Source organism: Spermophilus citellus, assembly GCF_964194105.1.
Source record: "Spermophilus citellus genome assembly, chromosome: 2".
NCBI classification, from domain to species: domain Eukaryota; kingdom Metazoa; phylum Chordata; class Mammalia; order Rodentia; family Sciuridae; genus Spermophilus; species Spermophilus citellus.
Genome location: NC_138183.1, coordinates 58,495,297 through 58,514,494, shown reverse-complemented (window position 1 = coordinate 58,514,494; position 19,198 = coordinate 58,495,297). Strand labels below are relative to the sequence as shown.

The window sequence follows — 19,198 nt, the reverse complement described above, 5'->3', positions numbered from 1 at the left end:
GAGAGAGAGAGAGAGAGAGAGAGAGAGAATTTATTTATTTATTTTAGTTTAGTTCTCGGCGGACACAACATCTTTGTTGGTATGTGGTGCTGAGGATCGAACCCGGGCTGCACGCATGCCAGGCGAGCGCGCTACCACTTGAGCCACATCCCCAGCCCCATAGTTTGTCATTTTTAATACATTTTCTCGATTAGAAAAAAGTTTGCATCCATCCTACCCTGTAGTTTTAAGCTTTCTAGTTTATCTCTGTATGTCTCCCATTTGGAAAATGATCAGGGAAAGGGAAGATTTTAGTTCTTCTGCATTATTTACAGCCTTGTGTGCAAAGCATACCTCCAAGACCCAGTATTATTTCATAATGTAATGGGTTGAAATGTGTCCCTCATAAAGATTTGAAGTCCTAACCTTATGGTACCTCAGAATGTTATCTTATTTGGGGATGATGTCATTGTAATTAAAACTTGCTATGTTAAAACCTACTAGAATAGCGTGGGCCCATAATTCAATATGGCATCCTAATAAGAAGACACAAATTTGAATGTAGGTGCAGAGGGAATAGAGCCTTGTGAAGACAGATGCAGTGATTGGAGTTACTCTCTCACAAGACAGGGAATGCCTTGGCTTATCAGAAGCTGGAAGATGCAAGGAAGGAACCTCTCCTAGAGGCTTTGAAGGTGAAAAGGGACTGCCAACACCTTGATTTTCGATTTCTGTTCTTTGGAACTATAACACAATAAATTACTATTGGTTTAAGCTATTCAGTTTGTGGTACTTTTTTATGGCAACCATAGGAAACTAACACACACAATTTCACGAGTCTCCTAATCTTCCCGCCCTCTGAATTTAGGACTCCTTTCCCCAAGTTTGGATTTGCTCGACCCCCGGATTTAAAACTGCACTACTTTTTCTGGCTTTCAGTTTTTATTTCTTTTCTTAGTCTTAATGAATAACCATCCTCCAATGACTTTATGGAACAGGGGTGTGTGGGATCCAGTCCAAATTAGTTTGCAGGAAATAACTGTTACATGCTACTCAGAACCATGATTTTTAAAATTACATTGTACAAGCTTTAAATTAGGTAAAGTAAAAGGTAATAAATTATCAAAATTCATCACTGCTTTCTAATTATTTGACTATATTTCACTACTCTATGTTCTTGAGCATATTTATTTACATCAATAATTTATTAGTATTAGTTTATTTACATCCATTTTATCTGTGTGGTGAAAGCACTATGTAATGCTATACTACTGCCCATCTTTTCCCAGTTCACATTGGCAGCTCCATGTCAGTCATGGTATAAATATTTCCATGATAAAAATTGTCAAAGCTACAAATCAATTGTTTTTGTATTTTCAGGAAGCTAGTTGCAAACATTTACCCAGATGGCACTGAAATAAACAATAAAGTCCATTCTCTTACCAAGCTGGGTTGGCTACAAAGGACCGGGCCAAGATAACAGAAGAGATCTCTTTCTGGGTTTTACGTTGAACTTTTCAGTAGGAATTCAGAGCTCTGGAAAATAAGACAAAGCAAATGATGCACTCTATTACAAATAATGATGGCCAAGAGATTTGACAGGGATTGTGAAAAGGGGATAAGGGAGACTTAGATGCTGGTGACCTACTTTTAGTACTGTCTACTAAATCTCTCAGGGAAGTAGTTAGCTCTGATTATAAATATTAATTAGATTTCAATTAAAGCACTATGTAAAGGCTTTGTGCTTCTTAAACAGAGATAGTTTGGATGTACAAAAGATAGATAGATAAATAGATAGATAGATAGATAGATAGATATGGGTAGATAGCAATAGATGTGGTGTAAATATGTACAATTTGTTCAAACTGGTGATAAACTAGATGATATCACTAAGTAAAACAGACCCAAGCAGCTACAAAATCATAGGTAAATCAGATGACTTCATAAACATGGCAGATAAAACCACAGTAGTGCTGGCTTATATGCAATTCCACCATATAAGGGTAAAGTCAACATTCTTACCCTTTGCTATGACATTTTCCTTGTGACACCTATAAGCTGAACAATAATATTTATAGGAACAGCAGTTCTGCTCTGTTAAAGATTTAAGAATGGAATATCCATTAAATGGTTACTTCCTAAGATTCTTAAGGGTAATTCGAGGCAGTTGGCTGCTTAATATTCTTCTTCACTGTGAGGAGTGGAATCTCAGGTTAGAGACTGCCTTTGTCCTCAAACTCTGTGCCAGCAATAGTTGGGAATGCTTCAGACTTTCAACCAGTGCCAGAGAGAAGGGGAAGGCCTTTCTCCACAAAGCCAGCAGCAGATTAGGGAGTGGTGTTACCCACCCTACACCAAGTCTCACTGAGTCTACTTTTGCTGTAAGTCCTGTGTCTCATACCCGGAAGTGTTCCAAGTGTGGAATGTGTGAAGCATACATCACCTCAGTCTGTTGTGACTGAGGCATTCTTTCAAAACGTGTCATCTGAGTCCAACAATATCACTATTTAATTAACCATTGGGTTATATATATATACATACAAAATAAGGAAGAGGCTCCCTTTCCTTCTCTGTGAACACAATCCAACTGGATAATAAACAGTCTCCTAAAGTTCGCCATAGTTTACCATTCATTTTTACATAGCTATTGCATTTTAAATAAGAAAATAGGCAAATCTAGCTCATACTTAAGGCAGTCTCAAAAGGAAACATACAATAAAATATTAAATGTATCACAAATACAATGTACAATGGCTAATTTTATCATTTTGCTTTTAAATATATTAGGCCTAGGGAAACACCCTGGGTTTGGTGTGTTGCAGATAGATATGGATAGATAGCAATAGATGTGGTGTATGACAGGTAGAAATAACTAGGGAGTGCTGCTAAGAGGGCTTAAGAGGTTTTCCTCTCTACTTTACCTGTTCTTCCTATGTTCCCTTTTTCACTTGTCGCTGACCTCATTCCTAACCAAGTCCGCATCCTGGACCCATTGCTACAGGATCTTGCCAACTAGTTTTTCAAACCAAGGTGTGTAATTAACATAGCAGGTCAGCTACCACTGGTATAGACTGTCACACATTTTCTCATGGCTGAATCCAGAAAACAAACTAACAAAAACAAAACAAAACAAAAAAATCTGTTCAAGACCAAAAGGTAAAAAGATCTTGTTTTCAAATATTTTGGGTAAGAAATGTCCTCAGATTAAACTATATGACAGAGTTAACTCAAATGAATTATAGGCCTAGTGAAAGTTCTGTGATTCTAATATATTCTAAAAATTAGCTAAACTAGCATTCAAAATATCTCTATTTTGAATTAAAATATAATAAAGCATTAAACAGAAACTTTTAAATGCTTAACATAACTAAGATTTTAAGTTTATGCTGCTTCTATATTTCATTAGAACAAAATGTTAATTTACATATATACCACACTTTTACTATTTGGAGTTTTTTCTGTTCACTTACTTGAAAAGGAAGAAAAAAAATCTTACATTTTTGAGTAATCTTTAGCATCAAATATTCATTGTAGTGTCTATGACTCATAGCAAAAGAGGTAGTCATTATTTTAGATCAATGATGATCTAACAAAAAAAGTTTTATTGACTAAGTTTAAGCTAGATATTATATCTGTAATATTCCTTATGTCAAATTTCATAAGGGTTTATAATTAAGAAAAAAAAAACCTGTTCTTGACTGAAATGTAAGCCCTCCATAATTACATGTCACACTGCAATTCTTATGCTATGAACTTGTGGTTTTCCAAATATAGGACAAAACATGTAGTTTTATCAGTGAGTTGATATTTAGTCTTTTTCTCCTTTGATTCCATAAATGGTGGTTCTAACTTTGAAATGAATCACCTAACTTACAACTATTTCCTTCATTTCTTTTTAAGAGAAAAAAATAACATACAAATTTCTGGTGTATTGACAAGAGAATTCAGCAACTCTCCCCCTGCCATGACCTTATCATTCAGGAACCCTGTTTTCTCTCTTTAGAAGGTTTCCTAAACGAAGACTGTGATTAAAACCAAACCCAGGGATGCATCTTCCAATGTTCTTACCAGTGTAATATCTGAGTGTGACATCTCTAGATGTTACATCAGTGTAACATCTCTAGAAATGGAGGGCTAGAGGAACCAAGAACACAAACACTTGTCCCAGAAATAGAGGGGCCTAAACTTTGGAATATTTCAATAAAAAAGAAACCAAATTTGCATTTTAATAGATTGAAAATAGTATCTTCTACTTGAAGATCATTGTCACAAACCCAATGTGGAATCAATCCTATTTTGTTTATAATAATTTACTTAATAGAAGTATCTTTAAATTTGGTGCAATTGGAGTTTCCCCCAAGTGGTTGAAAAATTACAGAAGACAACTTTTTCGCTAGCTAAGCTCAATATGTTTTTCTTCCATAATTATAATAAAAGTACCTCAGCAACAGCTTCCCCTTAAAAATTTCACTGCTATCATGGAATTATTCTGGATATTTAATTTTTCACTTCAGTTGTGGTGATATCCGGTAATTGTAGTAAGAAAATTATTTTGGATTGTACATTTTTATTTGAACTTTTGGTTAAATCTCTTCATTTTTCTGATTAGTGTAAAATGATTAGGAAAGGCTTCTAAAGTTAAATAATGTTTGATTTTAGGAAGTTGGGAATGGAAAGTAACACCAAAGTTATTCTGCTTCTAATATTCAAAAATTATTTTAAAAGTTGTAGCTATCAGAAGATTTGGCTGGGAAAACTGAATACCCAATTCTCTAATGTGGTTTCTCCCAAGTACAGCAGAAAATGTTGAAGCTCTGCTCCTACCAGAGAGGTTGAGAAAATTTGTTGCTCTTCTAGTCTGCGATATACGGTACAAGGGTTGGCCCTAGTTTGGTCCACCTGCCAGTGGAGTTTAAAGTTTCGAGGCTCAGAGGAACACAATGACTTGGATCAAACACCCTAAATGAGAAGAGGGCATTTCTGCAGCATCCAGGGAGTCGTCAAAGTCCTGCTAAACCAACTATCTCCTCTTTAAAGCGTTCAAGCTGCGGAAAGAAACGACCGATTGACTTCCTCTTTCAATGACCAGAGATTATTTCTGACAATCCAGGATATCCCGAAAGCTAGGAGACATATGGCTGGAAAATGAAACGATCCAGGAGCGTGGCCACATCATTATTTTGTGTCGCGTGGGGCCAGATGGGCACTCGGTGAACGGCGCAGGGATGCGAACGGACAGTTTCATAATGTGAATTTTTTTCCCCATAACGCTAAAACAGATTTCGTTTCCTTCTCATTTCTTTTGGTCTCTAGTACCTGCTTTTCCTCCCTTTCTGCAATATCAATTAACTCAACTCTGCAGAAGGGTGGCCAGAAAGGAAGAGAATGAGGCGATCTCCATAACCTTAGGAAGTGTCGGAGGAGTCGCAAACCAGGGAACTGCGGCTGCGACCCGCCGCGTCCAGTGCGGATTTCAGGGTTAGCACTGCCTTGGCGGTCATGGAGCGGGCCGTGCCCTCGGTCCGTGGAGAATAGAGACCCGGGCGCCGAGAGGAGTTCACTGATCTTGTGGCAGGCTTTGAGGCCGTGGCTGGCTCTCACCCGCTGTCTTTTATCACCATTATCACCCTTCTCGAGAAGTCATGGAAGAGGGCCCGCTGCCAGACCTCAGAGACATCGAGCTAAAGCTGGGACGCAAAGTACCCGAGAGCCTAGTGCGCTCGCTCCGCGGGGAGCCGGTTCCCGGGGAAAGGGACAGAGACCCCTGCGGGGGGAGCTGCAGCGGCGGCGGCGGTTGCTGCAGTAGCAGCAGCAGCTGCTGCAGCTTCCCTCCCTCCTTAACATCCTCCTCTTCGTCCTCCCCAACCTCTGGCTCCCCACGACGTAGCCACTCCAGCGCCCTGGAAAGGCTGGAAACCAAGCTTCACCTCCTCAGGCAAGAGATGGTGAGTGCGATGCTCCAGCCGCCGGGGTGCGGGCCCGGGTGGAAAGATAGGTGATCAGAGAATGGGGCCAGAGAGAGGCCATCAAGGGCTGCGGAGCACGGTACCGTGAGCGTGGGAAGTGCGGGGTTTAGAAGCACGCAGGGGGCGTGCGTCCGGAGGCTGCTACTGGGAAGCTTGTTTACCACGGACTTTGCTCTGTCATGCTTTGCTACAACAGCAGAGTCTGCTCTACTCTGTGTACTTTCTGATAGCGCCAATTCAATACGCCCAGTTCTGACTATGTAGCTGCCAGCTCAGCTTCCTGAGCACCAGCCAACAGAAGGTTTCCAGTCACTGCATCCATCTGGGGCCTACAATGTGCTTTTACACTTTCGGATAGGTTCAAAAGTGGCTCAGTCCAATGCACTTACTGCAAAAATGCTTCCTAGCTTGCCGAGGGGTGGCGTGGCAGGGTCCTTGCAACCTTCCTTATAGCTTACTCTTCCACCACTATGGCTCCGCCTCTACCCCCACCCCCTCCCTCCTTAATGCAGCTGCAGCTGTTTCAAGGCCACTGTGGAGCATATTCTGCACAGCTGGCTCTTTAAACAGTGGCCCACTCGTCCTTGATGTGCTTATGAATAGATTGTTTCACTGTTTTGATCCAGGAAAGCAGGTGATCACCAGGCCCAGGGATTTGCTAATGACCATCTCCAACCCTTCTCCCTCAACCCGCAATCTGCAATTGTTTTCTCTGCTGTTTGCAAACGTTGGCCTAAGAATAGGACAATGGGACAAGTACAAGGTCTAAGAATGCTTGTTATTCCGGATGCACTTAAACTAAAACATTTATTTACTTGCTTTGAGCCTTGGGCGAGTCTCTATACCTCAGTTTATTTTCACAGTGATGAACTGATTGAAGGAAATTCTCTTGCTAAATCCTCTGAAGGAAATGACCAAGAATCAACATCATTTTCTACCAGCTTGCAGAGGACAAAGGTTTCAACAGTGGGCCTCTGTCATCCAGGGGATGGTGAGAAGGATTTCCGACAAAAATGACCTGGTCTTTGGGCGATTTGCATTTAAAAAGTTTCCTAGCTCTTCTTTCTGCAGTAGAAAACCCCAGGAAGTATTAAATTCCAAGCATAAAGTAATCTTGGCAAATATGTTAGTGCAAAAAGTCAGTCTTCAAAGGTCATGACCTACTAGAGCACTAAAACGTCTCTCTAAAAACCTCTCACTAGATCTTTAAGGCTGGCCAACTTAAAAACTTTAGTTTTTAAGGTCTCAAGTATCCATTATCTTCACTTGGAATGTTCAACATGTTGAAAATGAATATCCGTGTGAATATATGTACATTTATTTATACTTACATTTACATGTGAATATATGTACTATATATCTATATGCCATGCACTACAAGGGAATTTATTATGATATTTATGGTTCATTGCCTAAATACACACACATACACAAGTTGTACATTTTGGTCATTCAGTATTTATTAAAAATTTACTATATCCTGATAATTAACTGCATGCTGAAAATGCAAAATGAAAATATCAAGGAGCATGTCTATTAAGGACTCTCATGTATTATTTATTATTGTAGTATGCCAAAGCAAGTATGTTGAAGAATTACATAGGATAAAGGCAAAAATATTATTATTTTTGACTAAGGATATCTTCTAGACATATTTTTCTTAATGAAAATTTCAAAGTAGATAAAATCTATTTCCTCAAACCAGATCTGGCATGTATAATATGGTATATTAATAATTTTTTAAAAAAGCAAATAGACACAGTAACAGATTGCTTAGTTTACCATTCATTATATTTTGTATGTGAAGCTTCATTTTCTGTAGACTTAGAAGAATTCTTGCCAAAGCAGATGCTTTTGTGATAATATTCTTAATAGTTCTTCATTTAGCAAATTTCCAAGACTATGTGAGTTTAGAAAGAGGCGACTGGAAAAGTTATATTTCCTTGCCAAAGAGACCATTCCATCCATTTAGCACCGGTGGATGCTAAATATCTAAATATCTCAGCTTTAGCACAATTGTAAAACATCAATTTTTACAAAAAAGTTGGAAGTGTTATTATAGATGCTGAACAGATGTAGTTCTGCAATTCTGCCTGTCTCCTCCTAGCATCCCCCAGTAGAGAAGTTAAAGATCTAGAGTTGGGCTACAAACTCTTACTCATGTCTATGTTCTTTTCTTTGCTATTCAGTGGACACTATGTTAACTTCCTCAGTATTATGTGTGACTTTATATCTTATTCTCATTCTATTGACTTGTTGACACATTTTTCTTCTGGATGGTGTGGAATTATTAGGCGTTGGGCCTGCCCTTGGAACTCTTTCCAAAAACAAAAAAAAAAAAAAAAAAACACTTCAGCTATGTGCAAACCTTCCCAGAGATGCCCAGGAATGAAGACTTTCTTCTTTGCCTATAAGAATGGATGTGCATACCAATGACATAGTACTGCATACACTTGCAGGTAGTTAGTCACAACACTTAAGGTTCTTTATATACACATGATTTCATCATTATCTCTCTCACCTCCTTTTATGTTTTTATGGATAATTTCTCTAATTCTTGTGTAAAATGTTACAGTCACTATTGTTAAAAATCTATGAGATGAATTATAAAGCAAACGAGTTGACAAAGAGTTTGAAGAGGGATGAGAAACTATTCTTAATGGCCAAACTTCTTAATGCTGAACCACTTATTGACAACACAAAGAGTGTGATAAGTAATAGAAGGTGTTGGATGAAAAACAATGGAAAAGGAAATTTGCAGCCATATATATGATCCAGTAGGCCAATTCAAGGTAACTTCCAGGATGCTTTTGGGCGGGAACAAATATTCCCAATGCAAAGTGTTTTTAGTTAATTTAGAGATAAGGGATTTTGACAATACAGTAAACAAAGGCAGAGATATACATAGAAAATTTATTATGAAATTGAAAATACGTTTGGGCCACTTACACAAAGTCTGAATAATATTTGTTCACTACTGTGCAGTTCACCTTTTTTGTCTGTCGTATCATTTGAGCATAAGGAAATGGGAAAGAGGAGGTATTTCATCCACATTTTTTGAAGGAGATCACTGTGTTCTAGAGAATGGTTGTGAAAGCAGGCCAAGGTCACATAGCTAATAAGAGAACAGAACCAGAACTTGAACTCATATCATCTGACTTTGTACTATGATTTTTCCCCATGTCAGAATGTATTCCAGTTATTTCTCTTCAAAATAAAGTATGGCCCTTATAAATCTGTAAAATCTCAAAATCTAATGAAGTGCAAAGGGATTCACCAAAACAAGCCCTCAGAATGTGTGGCAGGGTTTGTTTTATATTTGGATTCATTCAATTGTCAATAGTAGTTACTAAGCTCCTACTGTGTGTCAAGCCTGCCTCTGACCTGGGGATGTAGAACAAACCGGTGAAGTCCTACATTTGGAGTTTTCATTCCATTGAATATGCAAATACTTATTTTGAAAAATCTTCTTAAGAATGGAATTTAATATTGTTTATTAAATATTACTGTTTTTAAAATCTCACAATACCCAAATCTTTTTCCAATAAATGTAAGTACTCGCTATCAAAATCTCTTTCAGTGTGTCATAATAAATTTTATATTATATCTTCTTTTACAAGATATTCAAAAGGTTTCAGTGCTATTTCAGTATGCCTATATCATACTTCTAGTTTGAGAGTGAAAGTTATTTTCATCAATTTACTCTAGAGGAAGTTTGAAATGAATACAATCATGAAGGCAATCACTAAAATATAGAAAATTAAAATCAGAAGGGGTTTAATGTACTCTGCCAAGTTTGTCTTCCTAGACAATGACTATTCAGAAAAATTTACCTATTGATGCCTCATTCTGGATTCTAGTCAGTTCTGTATTATGTACAGATGGTTTACCAATGTTAAGATAGTACAGTGTCATTATGAAAATTGGATAGAACATACTGTGTCCTGATCTCCTTATTTGGGGCAATATTTGTACAGTAGTTGAATAATAGTGATGAATAAGAAATCTCTAACTAGTTACTTATCCTTTCTTACTATTAAAGTAGTCAAATTCTTCACCTGATAACTCACCTGTTTTAATATATTTCCCTAAGCAATACTCAGAACAAGATAAAAACACACATATATACAGAAAAGTACACAAATTCTAAAAGTATAAAGATAAATGTTAAAATTCTTGAAAATTGTATATTTATATTTTGGTTTTATTGACACTTTCTCTTATTGATGTTTCCCCTCTTGTTTTAAATATCTTGGTAATTTTTATAATAAAAAAATGAAAATACTTTTTAAACTCCCTAAAACTTTTTTTTATTAAATTAACTTCACATTGCTTTGGGCACACTTCAAGGTAGTCTACACGATTTTTATCCTTTAGATACCCTGAGGCAGAAGCTGGAAAGTGGAAGTTATCTTCCTTGACGAGTTCCCAAGATACCAAAATGATAACATGGGAATATAATTTAACCAGAGAAAAGTTACAAACCAACATGTCAGCAGGTGCCTGAAGCCAAAGCAGACATCAGATATAAGTGTTAAGAAAAACAGATATAACTGAGGAGATATTTTACAGGAAAAGTGTCTTGTGCAAGAATTAAAAGCAATAGTAACTATGCAAAGTAAGGGCTTCATATTAATGATAAAGACATCACAGAAATGAGGAAGCTGATTCCTGACAGTGGCTTCTTCTGCCATTTTGCCTACAGAATGTTAATATACTTAATGGAATAAATACATCTGTTTAAACATACTTCCTTAGTCAGTGGATCAGATTAATAGCAGAGCAAACAAATGCAGTAATGTCACTTTATTAGAAACCCAGTCATATTTTAGAGGACTTATATATAACTCAGAAACATTGAACTTTGAAAAAGCCACAGTTCTGTCCTGTATCTAGGAATGTATGTTGGAATGGTTGATGCACACATGAAAAACATTTTCTGAAAGAAAAAAAAAAAAACACTATCTTCTCTTCAGGTAACACAGCCAAAGCCATACTACCCTGTTCAAGAGGGACAGGACAAGAGTGTTTGTGACATTCTATTAGCTAAACACTTCGTAGGTATCATCGTGTTGAAACCTTAAAACTCTTGTTAGCTTACCATTGTGTGTGTATTATCCTTTTGAACCCTTGTAATACTCTTTTAACTAGATGTAATGTTCACAACAATTTAATAGATGAACCTTGAACTTTATCGAAATTAATGCTTAAAATAGTAAGTGAATGAGCCAGGTTGTGGTTGAGATCTGAGCTTTTTTTTTTTTTTTTATTGTTGGTTGTTCAAAACATTACATAGTTCTTAATATACCATATTTCACAGAATGATTCAAGTGGATTATGAACTCCCACCTTTACCCCGTATACAGATTGCTGTGTCACATCAGTTACATTTCCATTGATTTACAAATTGCCTTTCTAGTGACTGATGTATTCTGCTGTCTATCCCATTCTCCACTATCCCCCCTCCCCTCCCCTCCCCTCCCCTCGCCTTCTCTCTCTCCACCCCCTCTACTGTAAATCGTTTCTTACACTTATATAATTTCTCTCCTACTCCTCCTTTCCTCTTATATGTAATTGTGTATAACCCTGAGGCTCACCTTCCAATTCCATGCAATTTCCCTTGACTCTCCCTTTCCCTCCCGCCTATCATCCCTGTTAAATGTTAATCTTCTTCTCCAGCTCTTCGTCTCTACCCTGTCCTTGGTTACTCCCCTTATATCAAAGAAGACATTTGGCATTTGTTTTTTAAGGATTGGCTAGCTTCACTTAGCATAAGCTGCTCTAATGCCATCCATTTCCCTCCAAATTCTATGATTTTGTCATTTCTTAATGCAGAGTAATACTCCATTGTGTATAAATGCCACATTTTTTAATCCATTCATCTATTGAAGGGCTTCTAGGTTGGTTCCACAATCTTGCTATCATGAATTGTGCTGCTATGAACATCGATGTAGCAGTGTCCCTGTTGCGAGATCTGAGCTTTTAACCAAGCCCATACTATCTTATCACTTTTCAGCTTTCTGTTTTAGAATATCTCGGGACTCACATTGACACTCAGAATCAAATGTATGTATCTGCTCTTTTTCTGGAGTCGCAAAACAATTAACATGTTATAATGTATGTCACTTAGTATAAGCCCTCCCAGGAGGGACGAATACTAAATAAAGTCCCTGACTGTGAACTCTCAAGATTTAGATGACAAAAGCTAGTTGGTTCCCAGCAATCATTCCCTTTCCCTTTTACCAGTATCACTAAAATTTCCATAAATATTTCACAAGAGCCACTAATGAAGAATTTCCTGTGCTGACCAGTACCATGCTCAGAGCTCAAAATTAGAGCTCAATAGTGCTCAGGACTTAGGAGTTCCAGGAGCTTTCCACTGGTAGAGATGGTATTCGTTGACCAGCACTCTGTTGTGCCTTACTAGATGTATGGGTGAAACACATTGATTCAAACTGTGCTCAAAGTAAACTCCATTTATAGAATTCACAAGGAAAAAGAAGATTATATTTTCAGACAGGCATTTTAAAAGTCCCAGTCTTAGATGTCAAAATAAAACCTAAGGATTTTTTTTTCTTTTAAAAAAGGGGCTAAACTGTGTTGGGATGTTTATTTTTATAGCATTTTCTAATATTCATTTTACCAATAAGGACACTATGATTCAAACAGGTTAAGTAACTTGACAAAGTCAGCATAAAAGAAGGATCCATGATTGACTCCCAGCCTTCATTCAAACAAAGACTATCATGGGTCTGGTTACATACTGGATCCAAATTGTTTCCAAATTATACTATATTCACATACCATGTAGTGTACCATCTATTCTGAAGGAACATTTTTATAATAATTTTATTCCATATCTACAACACCGGATCTCTTGGCATTATTTTTAAAAAGTTTATTTCCTTCTTTTAAAATATGTGATTTCTCATGGTAAAACTTACAGAAATACAGACATGTATGGTAAAAAGCAGAACAAGCCCCCATTCACCTGATATTATGCTTCCCATCTTACTCTGTATTCCAAAGGAAACTGCTGCTGACAGTTTGACGTGAATCCTCTCAGATTTTTTTTTGTATTTACCCCCCACCCCTGTGTGAGTGTGTGTGTGTGTGTGTGTATCTATATACATATATACATATATACATACACAAATGCACTTAAATGATGTTGGTGTGTTTCTATTTTATTTTCCTTACTTGATATTTTATATTGTCTATATTATTTATGATTACAGTAAGACAGTTGTATTCTAAATAATTTGCATGTATTATGTCATTTCATTATCATTTCTCGCGTATTTATGAAATAAGCACTAAGTGGTATGAAGTATTATAAAATGATTCTTGGTAGTGCTTAAGAAGTGTTTGGCTATTCAGTTTTTATCATATTCTGTCATGTCTCTTATAAAACCTGAAAATGTAATTATTTCGCTGTTATAACAAGAGACTGTCCAAACATTTAAAATTTATATTATAAAGTAGATTTTTTCCATAGAAGTCATAAAAAACTTAAACAGAATACTTCATTCTTTCATCCATCCACAGAGGGGAAAAATAACTTTCAAATCGGAATGTACATTTTTTCAATCATGTAGTATTTTAATATAATCTTATTAGGTTTTCTACTGATAAAAAGGAGTACTTATAAAAACTCTAAAAATTGGAATAAATGCTAACATGGCACAAGGTAATATCTATCACATGAAGAGGACAGAATGGCCACCCAGGAATATAGTGTGCCTTTAGTCTTCATGGTTCAACAGGATTTTAGATTGTTCAGACTTTGGGAGGCACATGATAACAAGACAAATTATATTCCTAGATGTCAGATATCATCAGAAAGTTGATTCTACAACTGGAGAAACAAATAATATTCTACATGTTTTTCCTTCAAAAGGTTAATTCCATCAATCAGGACTTGGTCATATTGAACCATCTTTAAAGGGTGACTTCATTCTTGATCTTTGATGAATTGATTTTAGATTTTCAGAGGATAATTGATTCTGTCATTTCTCAGATCTAGGGAAACATTACACTCACTAGCATATACCCTTTACTGTCAACTGCACATTGCTTTTAATTTTTAGTTTTCAAGAAATACTTGACATATACATTTGAAATAAATACTGGATAATATAGCTTGCTTTTATATGAATTAATAATGATTAATATGTCATTGTAATTAAAATTCTATATTTTTTTCTTTGGGTATTATAACTTAGGACAACTGAAGTGAGATAGAATTAAGTCTTCTCATTTTCCATATAATTGGTGAGCAGAATGAAATTGTTGTTATATTAATGCCCACCTCAGTAAACTCATGAACAAGGTTTTCACACCAGTATCCAACAAAACAGTTGAGATACATCTGGTATGACTCAGGGATTACCAGGGAAAACTATTATGTTAACTTTTTTTGTGATGTTTTGGGCAAAAGACGTATACCTGAACTTGTCTATGTCAACTTGTTCTTTGCCAACCAAAGCAAGCTTAAGAACAAAACTGAGGGGAAGTTGGTCCCTCCAGGTAATAAAATTGAGTTTTCAAAGTTGCTCTATTGAGAGAACCACCTGGAATTCCCTGGCTGAGAATTTAATCATAAATAGCTGCTCTTAGCTTTTTCTAAGTGCAAAGTTAACTGTGTTTCTAGGTTTTTTTCTTAACTTTATAAAATTTTAAAATTATTATTAAAATGATATATACTGTTGTTAAAACATAAACAGTATAGAAGGATCTTAAGTGGAAAGTGAGCTTCCTACATCCCCTTTTTCAATATCTGTTCCCTACAGATGATTACTAAATAATTCTTTATGGGGCTGGGGATGTGGCTCAAGCGGTGGCGCGCTCGCCTGGCATGCGTGCGGCCCGGGTTCGATCCTCAGCACCACATACCAACAAAGATGTTGTGTCCGCCGAGAACTAAAGGATAAATATTAAAAATTCTCTCTCTCACTCTCTCTCCTCTCTCACTCTCTCTTTAAAAAAAAAAATAATTCTTTATGAATTCTTATAAACATATGCAATCATGGTTTGGACCTTCAGTTATAATTACAGCCATAGAATTATATATATGTACTTATATAGAGTTTGTAAATCGAGACTGTTAGAAACTCTTGATTCAACTATTTTTCTATGTTCAACAGATAATTGCTATTCTTTTATTTTTATTACATATAATACACACATACTTTGCTTCAAATCACAACTTAGCGTGCTATGACTTTGAATAGATTATTGATATGTATATATTATTTTGCAGCACATATATCTGAGTTAATAAATTTGGTATGTAACATCCCTCCACAGAAGTAGCACCTCAAGTGATTAGTACCAAAGTAAGAATAAGTCACTTCCATTCTTTCTGTAAATTGTTTAATAATCAATCAATGGTTCCGGATTTTAGTTATTCTGGCATACTGGTTAAAACAAGTAATGGAAGGTCCACCATTTGAAGGCAAAGAAGTTGAAAAGTCAGCTCAGATATTTACAAACCATTCTACAGTCTCTTCATAGGAATTTATGAATGCCTTATGTTTCGTGTCAGAAATAATTAAATAGAAAATATTAAATAAATGTTCAAATAGGTTTTTAGAGAGGAAATTAGAACTTAACCAAGATCAATAAATGACTAGAAATCAATAATACCTCAGAAAAAGCCCCTTTTGAGGATTTTACAGAAATCATGGACAAGAATCTGAAACCACACTGTGGTGTTTTACCATTTTAAAATGTAATGATAAAATCATATTACTAAGAAATAATGCACAAGGATCCACCTAGCATAGCTTAATTATATTATATAGATTGGTGATTTTAGCCACACCATTAAACTTAATGAGTTGGTGGCTAGCTAAATGCTATGCACTGACAAAAATTCTTTTGCTGTTAAAGCACATTATTGTTTTTTTCAGATTTTTATAAGTCTCTGGGGCTAAAGATTTCCACAGAGTGACAGCCTGAGAGATTCTAAAAGTATGGCTTCATTTATCCCTTTCTTCTTGTGTCAAGTTTTTGGTTATATATTCTAACTTGGTTATTAATATTGCTATCTTTTCCTCCCACAGTATAATCACCTCGAGGGCAGAAGCTGTGACTAACCAACCCTTGTACTTGCTTAACACCTGGATATTTAGTTAGGAATTAAATACTTATATAATGTGTGAATTAAAGTCCATCTTAATTCTGCTTCCCATTTTTGGTTTGGAGTGCACTAGTAATATTTCCTTTTTTGGAGCAGAACAAAGAACCCAAAGCCTCCTTTGCCTCCCACCAGCCAAGCCCAGTCACTTGGAACTTAGTTTCTTGATGAAAGAAAGACTCATACATCTTTCTGCTGTCTGTTATTGTGATGATTGAATTTTAAAACAAAATAACTGTTCTGTCTACTTTGAAATGGTGCAGGAGAATTTCCTCTTGGTTACGGAATCTACTCTAACATCAGATAGAGCCAATCTCAGGGACCATTGCTCCTAGCAGTGTTGCAGAGTATGGAAGTGAAAGGTAGTTGTTTTTATTCACCCATAAGTGCACAAAAATTATGCACACATTAGGTTTTTCCACCTTCTTTTCCTACTCTAGGATGAGATTTTTGAGGTTTCAAGGCAAAAAGAAAGAATTTTAAAAAGAACCATATTTCTAGTACTATAAATATTGATATATGGCATAGTCTATATGATTTTACCTGAAAATAATCATTCAATTTTACAGTCTAAGTTAGTTAGCTGGGTAGCATGAGGGTGTGAATTCTCTGTCCCTATCATAACTCTCAGTTAAGGTTAGGAATTTACAAAGTGTAGTGTGTGGTGGACCAGTTCTATCTGAGGTGTTTGAAGCAGTCAGCAAACTTTTGGTAAACATCATATAAGCAATGTCCAGATGGATAAGCTGAAAGAGTAAAATGAGGAAGACTATTTCTTGAGTTTTCATTCATTATAGATTCTAAAATTGGTAGGAGTTTCATTTAATTAATCCATTTTTGTGTATGCATTGAGTGTGTATGAGTGTGTGTGAGTGTGTGTGTCTGTGTGTGTGTGTGTGTGTGTGTGTTTGAATTTGGGACCAGATTACAAAGATTAAAAATGTCTATCAAATATTCTAGTGTTGCAACTAAACTATTGGCTGTATCTGTATGTGTTTGCTTCTGGATATGTATAATTTTTTTTTTTTTGTCTCTACAAGAACTTTTTAAATACTCACTTTCCCAAAGGTACCAGTCTTACCACCTTCCAAGAAACTCCTCTACATGAGATTTTCCTGCTTTTAATCTCAGTCTTTCTTAATTGCATCATGCACTGGAGAAATTTCAAATCTGTGGCAGGGATTTTAAAAATAGTTTGGGTTGGAAGAATTTTACTCTTTACAAAAAAGTTGCAAAAATTGGACCCAAAAATCATTATATGACCCTTACCCACATTTCCCTAGGTTTTACATTTACCTTTCTTGTGTTCTCCCTCTATCTTTCTACACACACACACACACACACACACACACACTTTCTTAAACATTCTTCAACTTTCTTAAAAATTGAAGACATGATATCACTTTGCCTCTAGATACCTCAGTAACCATTTCCCTGCCCCCCCAAAAAGAATAATTATGGGTCACACAAAAATGCTATCTTTCTTCCCTTTTACGTACATTATTACACAATATCACAACTAATGACTTACATCACTTTTTCCTACTGAGTTCAGACCTATTCTGAGAATGTTTTTCAACAGAGCACTACCAGTGGTCATTTGGCAGCCACCTGTGGCCAGTATTCAGTTAGATAACACAAGTCCACCTGAAGCATAGTAGGGGTAATGAGAAACACATGTCCTCAATTATGCACCTTCTTCCTGGCTTAATGTCAGAAACGATGTCCTCATCAAGTCAACTTCTCATTTGGAGCTTCTGATTTATATGAAAGTAAGAAATAATAACTAAACTATTTTGTTTGATACATGGTATTCAGCAAATATAATCCAAATACTAGATGAATCACTATTGCTTTGTAATATTTAAGCAGAGCAAATATTCTGAGAATCCACTTTATTAGATGAAGATGAAAGAAAGAGAACAACACAGAAAAAAAGTAAGAATTTGTTGACATTTTTATCTCAAAAAGATTTCTCCTGTGAGTCATTATTTTGCATCGTGTAAGCACTTGGATTTATATCTTCTTTTCTCTGTCCTGAAGTCATAAGATTACACTAATCATGCAGTGAATACAGCATTCATTTCACTACAATGTTTACAGCATAAACTTGATAAAATCAAGTGTTAGCCCTATATAGGTGGCTTAATAACAGACTTTTGCCTGATATAGTATTCTGTATAGTAGTCGGTTGGTCAGGGAATGAACGAATCAATTGGCAATTGCCATCACTATTGCCTAGTTATATCAAATTTATTTTTTAAACTCAAACAAATTACTTGGTGATTGTATTTAACAATAAAATCTATATATTGGATTTTAAAGAAATTTTAAGAGTTCTTAAAAACTACTCACTTAATTTTTCTCTAACCTGGTTACAATTCATGTTTGCCAGGAACTGTGATCCTGACAACCACAAGAAATGAAATAAAATTTTTAACTTTTATATTTCTGCTTCTTAACTTTGAGTTTACCATTTCATTTTTAGAACTTGCCTTTGTGTTTGCATTGCAATGCAGTGCTTGTTCCAATTATTCCTTATTTGGACACTTCTAAAAATTAGTTTGAAAATGATGGAATAAATATGCGAAAGGAAAGTCAGAATAAGTAAGAGATTTATGATCCTTATATGTGTGCTTTTGCCAATGGGACAAAATGAATTAGAAAATGACAAGGAATATTTTTGCAGATACTAAATTTATACTTAGTAACCCTTAGTACATGTTTTCTTAATAGGGATCAAACTTAAGAACTTAGAAGAGGATCTTGAAATTTCCCCCACTGTTTTATTCCCCTTCCTTCAATTATCATCCTTTAGCAGCCTGGGATATTATAAAATTATTGCTATATCTACCAATATGCACCATAGGGAAATAACATCTTGATTATTCACCACTGTGCTTAATATAAAAAAGGACTCTTAACTGTTGATATTGATGCAATGTAGTTTATCATTTAGTCAAATTGATTCTGAACAGTATATCTTTTTGTTGTAGAGTTGGATGTATACCCTGTATTTCCTACTAGGCATTTTGGACTTGTTTGTTTACTCAGTGGCCATGGTTTTTTCATTGTTCTCCTTTCCAATAATGCTATAATATACATTTATAAG

At 35.8% G+C, this 19,198-nt stretch overlaps 1 protein-coding gene across 1 annotated transcript in view; it reads left to right on the top strand.

The window, feature by feature from the left end:
- The first annotated feature begins 4,913 nt into the window (after positions 1 to 4,913).
- LURAP1L (leucine rich adaptor protein 1 like) overlaps positions 4,914 to 19,198 on the top strand; it is a 50,327-nt gene continuing 36,042 nt past the window's right edge. The window contains exon 1 of the mRNA XM_081281113.1: positions 4,914 to 5,924. Within this exon, the coding sequence (XP_081137239.1) occupies positions 5,622 to 5,924 (303 nt within the window). The 5' untranslated portion in view covers positions 4,914 to 5,621. The remainder of the gene's footprint in view (positions 5,925 to 19,198) is intronic.